The 19,090-nt window shown below is 36.4% G+C and overlaps 1 protein-coding gene across 1 annotated transcript; it reads left to right on the forward strand.

The window, feature by feature from the left end:
* Window positions 1-3,868: 3,868 nt before the first annotated feature.
* On the forward strand, window positions 3,869-17,536 carry LOC118824111 (phospholipase B1, membrane-associated-like). The gene is made up of 16 exons (XM_036594058.1): window positions 3,869-3,987; window positions 5,930-5,991; window positions 6,216-6,306; window positions 7,595-7,653; window positions 8,086-8,153; window positions 8,787-8,830; window positions 9,277-9,397; window positions 10,923-10,974; window positions 11,291-11,371; window positions 12,265-12,330; window positions 12,719-12,810; window positions 14,529-14,610; window positions 16,166-16,267; window positions 16,520-16,615; window positions 17,094-17,165; window positions 17,248-17,536. Exons 3-16 carry the CDS (start codon window positions 6,276-6,278, stop codon window positions 17,362-17,364), a joined length of 1,083 nt encoding a protein of 360 aa, XP_036449951.1. The 5' UTR covers window positions 3,869-3,987; window positions 5,930-5,991; window positions 6,216-6,275; the 3' UTR covers window positions 17,365-17,536.
* The last annotated feature ends 1,554 nt before the right edge of the window (window positions 17,537-19,090 follow it).

A 19,090-nucleotide genomic window follows, 5' to 3' on the forward strand; every position in this document is an offset into this window, starting at 1 on the left:
ATTTTGTATCCTCAAAATAGTAATTTGTGCCCTCAATATATTATTTCGTGGCCTCAATATAGTAATTTGTGGCCTCAGTGTAGTAAAGTGTAACCTCAATATAGTTATTAAATTGTGGCCGTAATATAGTAAATTGTTGTCTTAAAATATTAATTTGTGGCTATGACGTATTAAAAATTAATCACCTTGTCACATTAAGGGCTCCATATGAAACTAGCAACATCATGTTTTGGTCATGTCCTGTAACAAAAACATTCTGGGTTTCTTTTGCAAATATAAATCAAACATGAGGTAGAAAATGTCGCAGTTTTTTAAGAAAAGAAATATCAGGCTAATATGTAACCTCACTGAAAACATCTTTAGTGAGTAATTAAATTATTAAATACGGAGCCCCTAACACGACACGGTGATTCATTTTTAATAAGCAGTGGCCAGGAATTAATATATGAGGCCACAAATTAACATATGAGGCTTCAAGTTACTATTTTGAGGCCACAAATTAATATATTGAGGCCATGAATTAATAATTAATGCCACAAGTTCAGTTTCTCATAACTTGTGGCCTCAATTTATTAATTTAGTAATTAAATTATTAAAGTACGGAGCCCCTAACGTGACATGGTGATTCATATATAATAAGCAGTGGCCACAAATTAATAATCGAGGCTACAAGTTCAGTTTCTCATAACTTGTGGCCTCAATATATTACTTCATGCCCTCAATGTATTAATTTTGTATCCTCAAAATAGTAATTTGTGGCCTCAATATATTATTTTGCGGTCTCAATATATTAATTTGTGGCTTCAATATAGTAATTCATGGCCTTAATATAGCAATTCATGGCCTCAGTATAGAAAGTTTTGGCCTTAATGTCATAAATTGTGACCTCAATATAGTAAATTGTGGCCTCAGTATAGTAATTTGTGGCCTCAATACAATAAATTGTGTCCTCAATATAGTAATTTGTGGCCTCAATATAGTACTTTGTAGCCTCAATATAGTAAGTCATGGCCTCAGTGTAGTATGTTGTGGCTTCAATATAGTAATTTGTGGCCTCAATATAGTAAATTGTTGTCTCAATATAGTAAATTGTGGTCTCAATATATTAATCTGTGGCTATGCTTTATTAAAAAATCACCTTGTCACATTATGGGCTCCATATGAAACTAGCAACATCTAGTTTTTTTTTCGGTCATGTCCTGTAACAAAAAACATTCTGGATTTCTTACACAAGTATAGATAAAACATGAGGTAGAAAATCTCACCTTTTTAAGGAAAGAAATATCAGGCCAATATGTTACCTCACTGAAAACATCTTTTGTGAGTAATTAAATTACTAAATGTTATTAGTAATCATTTGCAAGTTAAAATTGTGTGAAACTATAAGGTCAGTGGAGCTGATAAAATGGACAGATGTAAATGTAGTGGGCTTAATTTTATGGCTGATAACATTAAACATTGTCTCATGAACAATATGTATTATCCTAATGTTTAACCCAGCTGAAAAGATTCCAAATGCATGTTTTCTGATTCAATTAATTAATATTGATGAATGAATAAAAATGAAAATGGTGTAGAAAATCCTGCATTTACACATTTTGGTTTAGATCTAAAGGCACATTTGCAGACTCCGCCAGAATGTAAAAACAAAAGCATGAAAGCTATGCGGACTTTTTTGTAATATATATGTTTTACATGTAACAAATATCCATTCTTTACTTGTGTTATTTAATCATGTAATCTTGTTTGTTCTGTAATGTAGGTATTGTAATTATTCAGTTACAAATACAACACTGCCAACCCAAAGCTAGTACATCAAACCTTCTGGTAAAGAAATTTAAGTATTTGAGCTAAATTTAAAAGTTGGCTTCTCAGTAAGAGAAAGAAGGACTAGCTAGTAGTGTCCAGCTTCATGCAGTAGTATTGGATAGTAGTAGTAAGCTGAGCTCAACCCAGAGTTAAACAACTGATCTCAGATCTGATTCCTCAAAAACTGATTCTAGATCAGCACTCCTGAGGTGGTTTGTGTAAACAGGGCCTGCCTCTCTGGTAGTAGTCCTTTTGCTACTACAACTCAGCTAGGCTTGTAGGGTCATCGTCCTGTCCTAGGATGGTCAAAAAGCTGATCTTTTGGTTACTGAGGTTAAGGGAGGATCCCCTGCCCCATGACCCAGGAGGATGAGTGGCTTAAATGAAGAGTTAGTGAGTGGGTATAATCCACTTTCAGAATGGATACTGGTCTATATGAACTGCACAATTCTTTATCTTTTCCTTCTATAGGGACGTCTGAGATTGATGCCTATGAGGGATGAGGGATATCTGCTTCCTTAGGAGACCAATTAAATGAGGATAATGATAGTGGTCAAATTTCACACCTCAAGATCTTAAACTATTCTGCAAGGTACCCATCACTTCCTGGGGTCTTGTTATTTTATTAAATTATTAATTATAATCTAACCCCTGCTGTGATTTCCTCGGTTAATAATGCATTTTGGTGTGTCCCAATTGATGGCAGATCCAAGGTATCAAGAAACACCTTAACAGTCGGGGGGGTTTCCCTGAGTTGTCTGTGAATAGAGTGTTCTATAATAAGATAAGAGGGCCCTTTCTATGTCATCTGGATTATGTGAAATCATGCCTGTTTGTGGATTTATTATCTTGTAAATGGCATTTCAAGTCTGTTGTTTTTGCAGAAGCCCTTGTGATTCATAGTATGTTTACTCTAGATATTTGAGCTTTATTTCAGATTCCTCCCTGTATATGTTGTCCAATTCAGAATTTCATACTCAGAATCTATATATATTATTGGCCCTTTATTGTCTTTAACAGTCAATTATTTAAGTTATCTTTTAACCTTTTAATGAGCTTTAAGTAATTTTGCTCCAAGGACCGCCTTGCCCAAATCTCAAAGTATTTACTTTGCCATTGTCATTATTTTCAATGTATTGTTTTGGATGATGTTAGGGTTATTAAAGATGCCTGTATTCAGTTGCTAAGTTCAGCTTTTAGATCTAGTATTTAAATATAGATTGAGATATACAGCTGAAAGATCATGTAATAACTTTCTGTGAGGGAGCTTTTAGAGGTGGACGTCTGGTTCCTATCACCACCATTGTGAACAACTCTGGCTCTGTAAGTTTCTCTAGAACAGAGCATTTCACGCCAGTCCACTCTAAATGACTTTGTTTACATCTTAACAGTTCAAATATGCAGATTTTTTGTTGTTTTTTGTTAGAAGTTCCTTTAAGATAGAAATTTTAATATAATAGCATCATAGAAGGTTATTACATAAAATAGTTATGAATATACTGCCTGAGATATAGTTTTATGAAAGTTTTGTGGTCTAGCATATTTGTAAACATATTTTTGGTGGAGGGATATATGCAAGGAGTTGTAAGGTAAAATAGTCCCCAAAGAAAACTTATTTTTTCAGATTTATCACTATTTTACCATCATCAACTATTTTACCATCATCAACTTTTTACCATCATCTACTTTTAAAACTCAGAAGACACGTGTAGGTTCACTGGTGGTTTTGGATTTTAAATAAAATGGCTTTTTTTGTGTTGCAGTCAATGTCAAAATTATGCAGACATTTTGAAAAATTGGTGGAATTGCCCTCTCTCTTCCACACTCACCCATATACACTAGTGCATGTAGAGGCTGTACTTTCTATAAGCACCACCAGGAGGTACAAAAAGTGAACTTGCACCGGTATATTTAGGCTATTTCAGCCTATTATCTTCACTAATGATTATCTGCCTATCATTCTGCACTTTGCCATGTTTAATGGCCCTCAGCCAGGCATATTTTATCATTACAGATTAAACAGAGGGTGTTGCTGATAAATGGTCACAGTAGATGAGCCGTCTCTGAAGAGCACACTGAGACTCCATGCAGATAGTTATACTTGACGCAGAGGATCAGAAATCATGAAGTTTTTCATACTGGCCGTCACCACACATGTTCTCCTGTGCTGTGTAAATGGTGAGTGAAAATCATGCAGACTAGTCCATGTGTATGAGGACCAGGCTGGATGCTTCAGATGTTTGATTATCTTTCAACAAATATTAGTAATTTGTTTGCATGTCTGATCAAACTGTGATAATCACTCTGGTAGAAACTTCTCACCTATCTCCTCTTTCAAATCTGACCTGAAAGCGTGTCATGTTTTTTTTCTACTGAGTATCTGACCTGTATTTATTGTTTTGTTTCTTTTTCTTGTTTTACCCATGACTCTCACTACTGTGCATCTTCGTTGGGTATTGCTTGGTGTTGTTTTTCATTTGAAACCTTGTTTACCTTTGTTTTTCTTGTGATATTCATGCACTTGTTGGCCTTGTTTTTGATGCACTGTAATGCAACCTTAAGATTTGGAAAGGTGTTATATAAATAAAACAATGTTATTGTTGTTAATAATAATAGTAGTAGCCGTAGTATTACTACCTTAAAAACTGACAGCATAAAGTTGTCAACTGACACAAATGTCTTCCAATGAGTTTCACTCATTTATGCATAGAGAAAAAACTGAATGTTTCTACATCTAATGACAATGTTGTTAGTGCCAAAGAATCCATCAGAAAATGAACTAGTCTTCATAAGATTCCATAAGATGGAATATTTTTCAATGAAAATGAGTGTATATGGTAATAATACTCTTGATTTGTTGATTTTCTTTGTGGTATCTAGGTAGATGCAGCCAAGTAAGCTCTCCTATTGGTTAAGACTTCAGGAGCTTGCCTCTATCCCAATTCTTATACCCCTACCCCTTGTTTTTGAGGGTCACCTTGCCCCCTGAAACTGAGTTACATAGGGTAGTGGTTGAAACCATCCTCTACGAAATGGGACCCTCAAATAAAGAACATTACTCTCTTAACAGGCTACTAGCGCTGCTCTGTAGGCAACCCTGCCAGTCTGCAGTGATAGCAGAGGAGCAGTAAAGCTGCTGCTGGTCTTTAGTGTAATTTAGGGAATCATTTGCATACAAAGAGGGGGGACACAACAATTATTTATTATTGCCTGCCCCTAATTCTTCAGTGAAGTGAAGCTGAAGTCAGATATTCGCCGAATATCTCGAATATAACAAATTTTCCCATTCCACCTTAAATGGAGCAGCAGTTACATTCTGGAGCTTCAGGCATCAGAGCTGCTGCACCATTTAAGGTGGAACAGGAAATTTAGCTAGATAGCTACCGAGACATGAGGATACTCCAAGCAAGTTTTTAGTCTTATATTGAAAAAAAAGGACCATAATACTTTCAAATGACATAAAACAAAAATAATACAATGGTTATTGTGATTTTTAACGGAGATAATAGCCTCATTTGTGGGTTTCTTTGGTTGCTTCTGCAGCCATTTTGCCAGTTTTTCTTTTTTTTTTCTCATAACACTCATAATCAAGAAGTAGCAGAGGAATCAACCAATCACACTTTGATTTACAGTGGGTGGGAAAAACATCACTCTAGACCTTCTGGAAGTTCTAGATATGTCACTGACTGTAATTATAGCAGATTCTGGTTAGTTAGGAAAGGAAAACAGCAGTGACAGCTCTGTCAGGGCTATTTACTGAAAAAGTCACTGTAAAACTGATACACAAAAGCTACAAATATATGGTAATATATTACAAGCTTCAAGTAGAACATAATCTACAAGGTTTCAATGTTCTGGTTTAAACTAGAATGACCAAAAATGTTCATACGCATTGGCATTAGCTTAGTGCTAACATAATACTAGAATTCCATAGGGGCACTAGTAGAAATTAGCATTTACATTTACATTTACAGCATTTAGCAGACGCATTATACAGTAAACTGTAGCATTGTTCTAGAGTCGTTTTTTTCTTGTTTTTGACCACGTTTCAACATTTCTGGCCTCTGTGAAAGTCTGTTAAATTTGTTATGTGTATGTTTTGTTCTTGTTTGTCCTAAAGGAGACTGGTGGAATGAATATGAAGAGGCCTTAAAACACTACAGTCAGGAAGAGCTCAGTTAGGTATGAAATTAGCTGTGCGTGCACTGCTACAGTTTACTGTATGATGTGGACCAACAGTAGAAAGGAAATCTGTTGCAACAAAATTGGCATTACCAAACTACACTTCTGCCTCTGTCTTCCTTGCTTTGCCACTTTATACTCTTTCAATTATGGCTCTTGTGACTGAGTTGCCATTTTAAGCGGCTGTGGGTTGCAGACAGGAAATAACATGTTGATTCTTGCAGGAGCAACCAGGAAAAATTCAGCCCCAGAGCTTCCAGCACCCTCCATTCCAATGTCCAGACATGAGCCCCTCCCCCACCGTGCCCACCTCAGGTAACACTCACTTCTGTACCTTCCTCAGGTAACACTCATCTCTAGACCTGCCTCGGGTAACATTTCTACACCTGCCTCAGGTAACAGTCACCTCTATACCTGACTCAGGTAACACTCACTTCTATACCTGACTCAGGTAACACTTATCTCTAGACCTGCCTCAGGTAACACTTCTATACTTGCCTCAGGTAACACTCATGTATGTGCTTCAGTCAGGTAACACTCCCCTATATATCTGTCTCAGGTAACATTTATTTCTATACCAGACTCAGGTAACAATCACCTCCATATCAGTGTCAAGTAACACTCACCTCTCTACCTGACTCAGGTAACACTCACTTCTATACCTGCCCTAGGTAACATTCATCTCTATTCTTCAATCAGATAACACTCCCCGATATATGTGTCTCAGGTAACCTTTATCTCTATACCTGACTCAGGTAACAATCATCTCTATACCTGACTCAGGTAAGACTCATCTCTATACCTGCCTCAGGTAACACTCACTTCTATACCTGCCTCAGGTAATATTCATCTCTATACTTGACTCAGGTAATAGTCCCCTGTATACCTGTCTCAGGTAACATTTATCTCTATACCTGACTGAGGTAACAGTCACCTCTGTACCTGACTCAGGTAAGACTCATCTCTATACCTGACCCAGGTTAACTCTCATCTCTATACCTGCCTCAGGTAACACTCATCTCTATACCTGACTGAGGTAGCAGTAATTTCTATCCGTGCCTCAGGTAACAGTGGACTCACTACCTCAGATACCACTCTCCTCTATGCTTGATCTGGGTACCACTCTCCTCTATACCTGCCTCAGGTAACAGTAATATCTGTACCTTTTCCAGTTAGTAGTCTCCTGTATACCTGATTCAGGTAACAGTCACCTCTGTAACTGACTCAGATAACACTTATCTCTATACTTGCCTCAGTTAACACTCCCCTATATATTAGTCTCAGGTAGAACTCACCTCTATACCTGCTTCAGGTAACATTTATCTCTATACCTGACTCAGGAAACATTTATCTCTATATCTGACTCAGGAAACATTTATCTCTATATCTGACTCAGGTAACATTTATCTCTATACCTGACTCTTACAAGTCTATAACTAATCTTAACATGATTTTAACCAAAAAATGATAACTATAATGCTAACTGCTAGGTTTTGTGCTCCTATGTTGTTCATTCAGTGCTAACTATGTTAGTAGTTTTAGCCAAAACATCCCTTTAATCAGTGTTTCTAAGTTTAGCCTGTGTGTCATGACTGTGTTGCAGTGGAGCGAGTGAAAGCAGCGGACATCAAAGTCATCGCAGCTTTGGGAGATTCTCTGACTGTAAGCAGCTCAATGGCTTCTTCCTAATAAGTGCACTACATAGAGTATTAAAACATGGCTTTTACATTTATTCGCACATATAGTGATTGACTATTTATCTGCAAATTATGTAAAGATTATTATTTATTATTGAATTTCATTTATAATTTTATTTATGCTTCATTTTGGCAGATGTGGTCCATCATGTTGGTGTGCATAATATGACATTAATCGTGTTTCTCATAGTAGTAGTGTTTTGGAAGGGTCATTATGTGGCTGAGCAATTGATTTAGAATGTTCTGTATGTTACTCTTAAGCAATATCAGAAAGTAAGTAAGTTAGACTTTGCTACTTGTGCTGACCTTTTATTTTATTTTATTTTATTTGTTGGTGCTAGAGTCAGTATCTTCAGTGGTGCTAACTCACTGAATCTTTTCGCCGTCTTTCTGTCAGACTGCCATTGCGGCCAATGCTTCTAACCTCCTGGGAGTGCCATTTGAGTATCGTCACGTATCATGGAGGTAAGCTCCAACAATCTGGAATCAACTCCACAAAACTCACTGAAACTACCTGTTGTTTAGTGGTGAAAATGCCACAGTATTGAGTGCAGTAAGTGGCTGGGGAATAGGGATGGAGTGATTACTGGTTTTAATGATATGTGATATGATATATAACATTACAAAACTCTGTGATAACTATATAATGCAAGTGGAAGTATATAGCTCTACTGCTACAACACACGTATACATATATTATAATATATAATGTTATAATCTGGTCCCAGTTTCCCAAAAGCATCTCAGTGTTAAGATTCAGTGTTCAGTGTGGTGCTCGCTCTACTATTTAAGAATCATCTGTTGTCTGTTGAGATCCAGCCCTGAACAGTAAACAGTAGCAGTGCTGGGGATAATTTCATATTTATTCAGATTGTAGTTGAATAAATGAAGAGTAAGAACAAAATCCTCACAGGCCTACTTCTCTCTCTCACTCTATCAATGCTCTGTCTATACTGTATCGTGTGGCTCTGTAACTCTGATAGGGGATATATTCACTCTCCTCTGCAGACTAATTAAGGCCAGTGGTCATAATAATAAACTGACGTTTTATTGATTGTGTTTTTGCATAATCACCTGCTTTTATCTCCCTCTTTGCAGTATTGGGGGTCATGGAACATATCAGGATGTTATCACTCTTGCCAGTAAGATATGATATTACTGAGATAGAATTGAATAATAATAATAATAATAATAATAATAATAATAATGTTAGAGATAATAAAGTTAACTCTTACTGTTCAGATGAGAAATATATTTTTACTGTCACAACAAAAAACTTCATATCTCCATTTTTGTCGTTTTTCAATTTTTGACATAATATGAAAATGCCTGTTGGCCTTTACATTGTGTGTAAATTTCATGATGAATGCACCAAAGGAAACAGCCCAAAATAACTCTAAGAAATGTCTGGTTCTGTTGACTTACATTAAAAAAGTATGTTTTTCCTTCTCCTGTAAAGTTCTCATTTTGGAGATACAAGGTTTTATTGTATATTTTGTATATATATATATATATATATATATATATATATATATGCTACATATGCGCTGGATTCTATTAAATGTATCTTTCTCACTATCTTTTTCAGACATTGTGAAACTTTTTAACCCGGATGTCCTGGGCCCGGCCCCGGTGCGGACCTTACACAACTACCCCACAACTCTTAACGAGACTGGTTTCAATTTAGCCGTCACTGGACACAACACAGTGTGAGCGCTACATGTTTACCTACTAGTGTCTGAAAAGGGTATTACATCATATATTCATATCTACAGTGCTCGAAGCTTGGGATTGGTCAAGGAACATGACCAGTTTGTGCATTGTGAATTGAGTGTCAATTAATGAAATAAAAATCGTTAACATTCAATGATCATTCAAAAATAACATGCAATATAGGTTACATATTGGAAACAACTACAGCTTGTTCGGAATTTTGGACACATCTAAAAATGTTTGACATGCCTTTGCAACAACTTTTTGTCTTATTAATAATAGTCATTTCAAACTTTTAAACAGTACTGTAAATGCTTTTGGAGTTTAAAGTTTTAAGCTTTAATTTGACGCTTCCCTAAACCAACCACGTTTAATCAACATGTTAATATTTTTAATAATATATTATTTGTATGGGCAGTTACAATAATGTTGCAATGGGTTTTAGGCCTTCCAGCATATTCTTAGTACAGAGTGAGTCTGCAATATTTAGAAAACAGTACAGTAAAACTGAATGACATTTTTCATATGTAAGCAGTTATGCAGCTATCCTTTTCCACTGCAGGGCCGAACGGTTCAGAGTATGGAGGGAAACCATTCCAGTGGCGTTTCCACATGGACACGGTTCGACACGGAACACTTAAAACAAGGCTCAGCTAGCTTTTTTTCGGCACGGTTAGCTAACCGTACTACTGTTTAAAGGATAAAGACTGGTATCTGATAGCACAATATTTGAATGACTGATGTTGAAGTGATAGAAAGATAAAAATTAGACTTGTTCTGTGGCGCTTTGAGCTGTACCCCGCTGGCCGATGCTAATGCTAGTGTAGTTATCCGGCTACATCCGCAGTACAGGCTGTTTCAGTAACAGTTGCTCAAACAACACCCGTTTAGAGGATAAAGAATCTGAGAACAGCCGATAGACTGGAGTTGGAGTGACAGACGGTATCAAACCAGTTTTGTGGTGGGTGGTGGGTGCGTGGCTATTAGCCTGTTAGCGGTTAGCCACTCATTTGTGAAGTTATCTTGGGTATTTCCTGGTTCTGATTTAGCAGTGCAACAGATGGAAAAAGAAACTGTAACCGGTCCAGAGCAGCGTGGAATGATCCAGTACGGCCATAAGTCCACAACATTGTTATACTGTTTTAGTTTTAATGTCAGTGGATATTATTTTCACTTGGACTTCATCTGGACTAATTTGATATGTATTTCAGTTGATGAACATGCTTTTGTGTTAATAGGTTGGTTTGAATTTACAGTGATGACCTTGATATGTGGCACTTTGTACCTTAAATGCAAACCACTAAGAATTATATCATCATGTTATTACTGTAATTACTGTTATTATGGCAATAGATGTTTAATGCCCTTTGAAAAGGGCACGCAGACTGATCTTACTGCAGGGCTGCTGCATCATCTATCATGTTAACATTTTAAATATAGATGTTTCAACATGTCACACGTTTTTGTAGTGGGGTTTTTACTGTAGGTGCTGATGAGACACGCTGGTTATTTTCTTTCCAGAAATTTCTCTGAACAGGCCAGAAACTTGATCGACACCTTCAAGACCTACCCAGTAAGATCTGATTATTTCCTATTGACCTTCAGTAACTCAGCACACGTACAAAATAATCACTCTTTCATTAAAGTAAATCAGGTGCAAATCCATGTGATGGCTGGAGAGCAGCAAAAAACTAAATCTGTGGTCCTCTAACCTACATATTCATAACTTTAAAAAATCCTGTTTTGTTTTACTGTTTTAAGGGTGTTATTAGTATTTGTTCTAATGTTATATAGTGTTTTACTGCCAAGATTAATAGCTTTACACAATTTTTCATAGCTGTCTAAGATAACTAGATACACACAGGCTATTTGTGTTTTGACCTTTTTAGGGTTTGAATTTTGAAGAGGACTGGAAGTTGGTGACTATCTTAATTGGAATGAATGACATCTGTGATTATTGTAAAGACAAAGTAAGTCTGCCTTTTCACCATCAACTGCCTTCATTCAATACCACATTGAGATGTTTTCCATTTTGGAGTAATTAATTAAGTTACTTTCAAGTAATAATGCTCAAATTATTTTTGCGTGATAAGTTACTTTTAAGTAAATGCATAATTCAGTTTTAAGTACTTGATTTACTTATGAGTAAATTCTTGAGTTACTGTTAGGTAATTACTTGACGTACTTTTGAGTAAATGTGTGAGTTATAATTAAGTAATTGCTTGATTTACTTGAGTTACTTTTGAGTAATATTTTATTTTTGACTAATTACTTGAGTTATTTTGAAGTAAATGCACGAGTTAATTTTAAGGAATACTTTATTTTTGAGTAATTGCTTGAGCTTTTGAATAATTATTTGAGGTACTTTTAAGTAATTACTTGAGTAATTTTTGAGTAATTACATGATTTACTTTTGAGTAATTAAACGACTTATGTTTGAGTAAATACCTGAGTTAATTTTGAGTAATTACATGATTTACATTTGAGAAAATACTTTACTGTAGTTAGTTGCTTTTGTGTAATTACTTGAATCAATAAAAGTTGTTTAGCGTAGTTACATAAGTCAAATTCATACATATATTCCATTATAATAGTTGACTCTCGCAAACTTCTTGCCTTAAATAAAATGAGTTATCATTTATTAATTGTAACAATTTTTAGAATCAGGTGTGAACTATACAAATCTTCATAAACCATGTGAGTGAGCTTGACAGTTTTTTATGGCCTATATATTAATATCAATAACAAGTTGACCTAGTGTTTTGACAAATAATGCTTTCTAGCAGCTGCCTTCTAATATATATATCTGTCTCAATGTGAAATATCTCAGTGTAAGAAACACTGTTTGTTTGTTTGTTTGTAGACAATATTTTCCCCTGACAGCTTTATCTACTACCTCACCGAGTCTCTAGAGATGATGATGAACGAGGTAATTCTTTATCTATTTTGTGTGTATTTATTTTGTCATGCACTTATTCTGTATCAAAATACAGTAAATAAAGCAGGAATGGACAATGTCATAGAATTACATTATTATATTATTATATGTAATAGTCCTACAAAAAAGTACACAAATGCAAGACTACAGGGCATTTTGGGCAATCAACACTTAGTCAAGGACTAGGCCTAATCCATGTGCAAGAATAGTTTACTTTAAGCACTTTTAATATAAAATACCCTTCAGAAAGCTGGAATTATAGTAGTTTTAAAGTATGAAACTTTGTGCATCTTCGTTGCATTTCCACAGTGTTAGAATGGAGTTGATATTATACAATACATGTCATAATATTGATGTCATGTGTCTCTCCATCTGAAAGGTTCCTCGAATGATCGTGAACGTGGTGCAGATCCTTACCATGAAGCCTCTGAGAGAAGTGAAGAAGCCAAACCTGGGCTGCATACTTCAAAAGTAATTTCTTACACACACATTGAGAATATCGGTCAGTAATACACAGCATATTTGATGGTTTGCCCACCTCCCACCCTCCCTCAGTTATTGTTGCCATGCCACACTTTCAGCTCAGACAGCCTGGTAGCATCTGTATTGCTACTTTCACATGCAGTTGAGACAGGAGTCTTCTCTGAGACTCATTTACAATGTATACACGTTCAAGTGGTTTATGTGAGAGATAAACAGAACGCTGAGCTTGTAAAATGAGTGCTGTTGTTTATCAGTTATCTGCTGTCTGTTGGCTGTGGCCTATGTATTGATGTTTTGAACTCGAAGCAGTGGTGAACTGTGGCTTAACTGTACCTTGTTTTGATATTTTTACACCTAATACACCTTTACGAATGTTTTTGATCACAAATGCAGGCGCTAACAGATCTCAGCTTTGCTTTTTAACATTATTTGTAATTAGACATCATATTAAAATGTGTATTAGATTTATTAGATATTAGATCAGTCTATTTTTAATAATGAGGTAAAGTTTAGCTTACCTTGGAGCCAGGGTTAGTCTGATTTTTAGACGTTGTTTTCACGTAGCTGTAAGTTTGATCTTCCACTTTTTCAGCTTCTTCAGGAAGAAAATAAAAACAGCTCTAACTCCAGATGATCAAAATAGTGTATGTTTAATTAAATGTTCCTCAGAAACACCTTTTCACATTTCTCAGCTCAATAACTCTGGCCACTGCCGTTTTCACTGCAGGTTTGTTAGAGTGAGTTATGTGGTGTTTTTTGCTTATTGGAAGGAGTACCGTTTAGAGGCAAGTTTTTGTTTGATTGATTTGATTTAGTTTAGATTTTGATTGGATACGAGGCATTTCAGCAGGGAAGTTGTTTTGAGTTGGGGGTGCTAAAGTTTTAAGCAGCATTTACGTGACGTGAACGATGATTTCATGCAAAATTATTTGCCTTTTTTCCATTTAAAACTTTTCAATACTTTACATCAAACAGAACGAGTCACACTGCACTAAAATGAGGTGAGAGACACAACACATCCTCTTTGTGGTCTCTCATTCTAGACAAACTTTATGCAAATTAACTAAAGGACAACTAATCAGACTGTTGATATGTCGTACCAGTTGTGTCACACCAACTGTCATACAGTGAGATTTAATACAGGAAAGCACACTGAACGGGAAATATAGCAGTTGAAAAAAGGTAAATATTATTTTAGATTTTTAGATTTTTTAAGTTTTAAAACAGTATTAGGCTGCTTTGGGGTTCAGAGCTGGCCTCTATCTCTGCACACACTTTATCACTTTGCACCTCAGCCTGCGTGTGTTGACCCCCAAAGAAGCCAGCTGTTGTCAAGGGAAGTGACCCAGTGTTAGCTTAGTTCATGGCTACTGTAGATCTTGAAAAAGTAAATACAAATAGAAAAAAATGTGCAAATTCCTCTCTAAAATAAGCAAACATGAGTCTTTGCTATGGTCAAATTATTAAAAAGTTCAGATCTCTGTATTATTATTATTATTGTTGTTGTTGTTGTTGTTGTTGTTTTTAGTCCTGAAATCAGACTGCAGCCCCCTCAGCACCCCCACTTCCCATGTCTCTGCATGTCAGTCATTATTTTAAAGACAATCAATTGGATGATTAGGAGCTGGGACAGGTAACAGGCAAAATGGGTTGGGTTGCTGTCCCTGGGCGATGCTACTATAACACATTTTTCTCTCTCTCTGTAGAAGTTTCTGTTCTTGTTTGGTCTTGCCTGACGAGAACTCAACTGAACTGGCAGAGCTGGCTGAAGTCAACCAGCAATTCCAGGTGTGCAGTTCAATCTAATTCTTTACATATTTAGATGAAATGTAAAGGGGATCCTTACTGTTAAGTAGTATTTGTATGCCTTAAAATAGTGTACAAGTCCAATACTATTAAATATGATGCATAAGCCAATTGGAAATGTTTTGTTTATTGTAAAAACATGACAAAATCCGTCAACCTCTTGGTCCCCATTGCACTGAATTCAGTCCTATGGAAAATAGGACAATCAAAAGCTTTTTCTCTTGGATGATGTCACAGTAGCTAAAGTTAGAAAGCCTGAATTTGAGTTAAGTTAGATATTTGGCATCTGTTTCTTGTTCAGGGATCGAGAAAGAGAGCAACCATTTGGAGGATTTTGTCTATTTTTAATAAAGTATTGTATATAACGTCAGCAGTACTGAACATGTACACAATATAGCCAGTAGAGTTTAGATTTAACCCTACATCCTTTAAAAATGTTTTAAGGGCAAAAATAATGGTTACTGTATATAGAACCTTGACAACTCACTTGAAGAGACAAATGGTTCATTGCATGGTTAACTGTTTCTAATGTATGAAGGAAAAACTACGGTATAGGGTTCTTTAAAGAAAGTGGTTCTGTTTAGCAACATAAAGTGTTCTGCTACTGTTACAAGTCATTTGCTAGTAACTAATATTATAATATTAAGGAATAGTTCAATGAAAAACTTTTTCCACATTACTCCAAACGATCAGCCAAGACATGTTTAATGTCACTTTATACAGCAGTTCCAGCCATGCAAGATGATTGGTTGAGAAGCGTTCTAACCGTGCTTATTTTGCCATAACATTACAGGTTTTTCATAAACACTGTATCACTCCGATGAGACGCTGTTGCTAAGCAACGACTTTGACAGCTGTTGGAGATGCTCAAGCTATTTCAACGTTTTTACGTCTTACTTTGTGCACAAACAGAAAATGGATACTTTTAAGATCACATTTGACCGACAGCCGATTAGGTCAGACTCTGAGGATGAGTCTACACTAAATTCCCAAACTGTTAGTTGGTCTGTGTGGAGCTGGAGAACAAACCGCTGACTGTGCAGAGTGAGTGGAGCTCGTTACTCTGACGTAGCAACAAGCTTCTTGTTAAGGAACTATAATTTGGCGGAAGGAGCTGCGAACATTAAAACATATTAAATGACACATTCATGGCCCAGTTTATTAATTTCTTACTTTATTAATTTAACTGTTGTATAAAAGCAACAGAACACTCGAGGTTATGTGTTATCGCTATAAAATCACAGCAACCAAATCACAGTCGTGATGTTATTTCATGATAACACACTCCCTCACGTGTTCTATTGCTTTTATTGACATACTGCTATCTATAAACGTAGACTAACAAAGCCTGAATTTTGTCATTAATTCTGGCTATTGTAAGAGGAGGTTGTGTAATTTTTCACCAAACTATTCCTCTTAAACAGTAGTAAGAGCATTTTGTCTGTGTTAGCAGTGAAAATAAGTTGCATGTGCAGCACACTGATAAATAGTAATTGGTTTGCGTATAAGTGTGTGTGTGTGCGTTGTCTTTCGTCAGAGGAAGCTGGAGGAGCTCTTGGACAGTGACCATTTCTTCAAAGAGGATTTCGCAGTGGTCCTTCAGCCATATCTGACCCACGCCAAGCCACCCAGACTAGCGGTCAGTTCAATCTAACTTTCAGAGATTGTACTAAATGTATATTATAGTATAATAAGCATATACAGTACTATTATTGTACAAAATCTTGGCTTTCATGGCCATAAAATGAGTGTATGCCTTATTGAATGTTATTATAATTGATTGATAGCATTACAAAATCTATGCAGTTGAATCACTATTTATGCACCACTAGTAGCTTCTGACACTGGATGACTGATCAGTGCTCTGATGTGTGTTTGTGGCTTGTTGCAGAACGGCACAATCGACCTGAGTTTCTTCACTCCAGACTGCTTCCACTTCACCATCAAGGGTCATGAGGAACTTGCCAAGGGTCTCTGGAACAACATGGTAAAACATATATTTTATGCAGCTTACTAATATTTCTCACCGAACACGATTACACAGAAAAGACCTCACCCCATACTGTTGTACTTAAAGCATGAGTGTACTTGTACTCATACTTCCACTCACTGGCCACTTTATTAGGAATGCCTACCCTGTACTTCCCCAAACTGGCCACTTTATTAGAAACACCTACCCTGTACTTCCAAAACTGGCCACTTTATTGGAAACACCCACCTTGTACTTCGACTCACTGGCTGCTTTGTTAGAAGCACCTAGCTTGTACTTCCACTCACTGTCTGGCAAGTTCATAAGCTCCACCTGCCTTATAGGTCCATTATTTAGATGTTTAATTAGGTGGAGCTAAGCCGATAAAGTGGCTGGTGTACAAACTGCGTTGGCTGTATATGTCCTATATTCACTGTATATCTTTACAGAAGACTATTACTGTCATCATTACGTTGATCATTTCTCTCTCTCGCAGTTTCAGCCTGCTGATGGGAAGCAGATGATCGATAGTTTCTCAGATCCAGTAGAACTCATCTGTCCATCAGAGGTAAAAACAACATTTTTGTATCTTCATTATTTCATATCATAAAGTCAGCAAATTCACCTCCATTTCTCCTTTTAAATCACAGGAGCACCCTTACATCTACACCAGGCCCAAAGCTCTGTCCTCTGCAAACTCTCTGCAAATCACCTGGACTCTTATGACCCTCACAGGCCTCCTTACTGTCTGGACGAGTGTACATTAAGCACCTTCTCATTCCCTCCTTCAGCTTCAATACTGTTTATAGCATGCACAGAAAAAAATAATGCAAATATATTACATTGGTTTTGGCAGTAATTATGTAGATGTAGTATATTTTATTCATGTGGAAATGACGTGCACATTTAAATTGAGTAAATTTAATACATCACCTCATTTCAGTGTGCCCTCGTTGACTTAGCTTCACAACTTCCCCTCAGCTAAATGCCTAGCACCATCTTAACGGCTGTGATTTGTGATGATACGTGGTGCAGCCTGTGTGCAGTGGACTTTAGATGATCCATTGGACTGGCAAACATCAATGTAAACTTGAGCAACAGAACTTGCCCAGAACTCACTGACGCAATTTCCTTTTCAAGCATAACAATAAATGTCAGAAAGAGCAGCTGGGCTAACCACCAAGCAAAAGACAAGAAAGAAGAGCGGTACACCAAGATTCTCATTTAAAACCTAAACTTCAGCCAGAAAATTCAATTATAAACAAGGTTAAAGTATTTTACACTCAGACACTAAAAAGAAAAGGGGTTATATCACAAGTTTGGCTAGCTAGCTAGCTCACTGAGGCTAGCCGTTTAGCTAAGCAGTGGAGGTGTGAAATAAACTATGTTAAGCTGTTGAATCATTCATTGAAATCGCCACCATCTCACTGATATGATCACTTCTTCAACACCACCTCAGCTGGATGTATTTTTGTGTTTACTTCAGAGTCGTGAGGGGAAGTTAGCGAGAGCAAGCTAAAAACAGTGTTGAAGCACAGTGCCTGTCGCTGTGCTAGGCCTGTACTTTGGTTCCACTGAGTTTATCACACTTAGAACATGCCTTATCACTGACTTTAACAGCAGAGCAAAGAAAACAATCATTAGGTTTCATTCATTATTAGTGCTGGGCTAAAATACAGGTTACCAGTGCTTATCAATACAAGCAATACAGCTATGAATGACAGAGTAGTCAGTAAATGAGTTGCTGTGAATGAACAACTATAATTGTATGTATATAGTTAGGAAATATAAACATGTTTGGTAAATATTGCAAATTATGCATGTATTAATAGTGTGTGTATAATTTTGAACGTCATTATTTCAATGAATAAATGTGCAACCAAGAACTCAATATGTGAACTGACTTGTTGCAGCGGTGGCATCCTAGTTCAGTACCACACTCGAATTCTGTGAGCTCTTTAGAACGAGCCATTCTTTCACAAATGTGTGTAAATGCAGACTGCATGGCTAGGTGCTTGATTTTATACATCTGTGATGTATAAAATGAGACGGAATATAACACCTGAATTCAATGTATTATATATTTGTGTATTTTTATATGTAGATTTTATTACTAAAATTTCATTTAGTGAAAATCCATCCAAAAAATATTGTAAAAAATTTAATATATACATAATATATACACTACATGGACAAAAGTATTGGTACACACCTCTTGATCATTGAATTCAGGTGTTCTATTCCATCTCATTGTCGCAGATGTATAAAATCAAGCACCTAGCCATGCAGTCTGCCTTTACACACATTTGTGAAAGAATGGCTCGTTCTAAAGAGCTCACTGAAATCGAGCGTGGTACTGAACTAGGATGCCACTGCTGCAACAAGTCAGTTCACAAAATTTCTTCCCTCCTAGATATTCCACGATCAACTGTGAGTGGTATTATTGAAAAGAGGAAGTGTTTAAGAACCACAGCAACTCAGCCAGGAAGTGAG

The sequence above is a fragment of the Colossoma macropomum genome, unplaced genomic scaffold (assembly GCF_904425465.1).
Source record: "Colossoma macropomum unplaced genomic scaffold, Colossoma_macropomum, whole genome shotgun sequence".
In the NCBI taxonomy this organism is placed as follows: domain Eukaryota; kingdom Metazoa; phylum Chordata; class Actinopteri; order Characiformes; family Serrasalmidae; genus Colossoma; species Colossoma macropomum.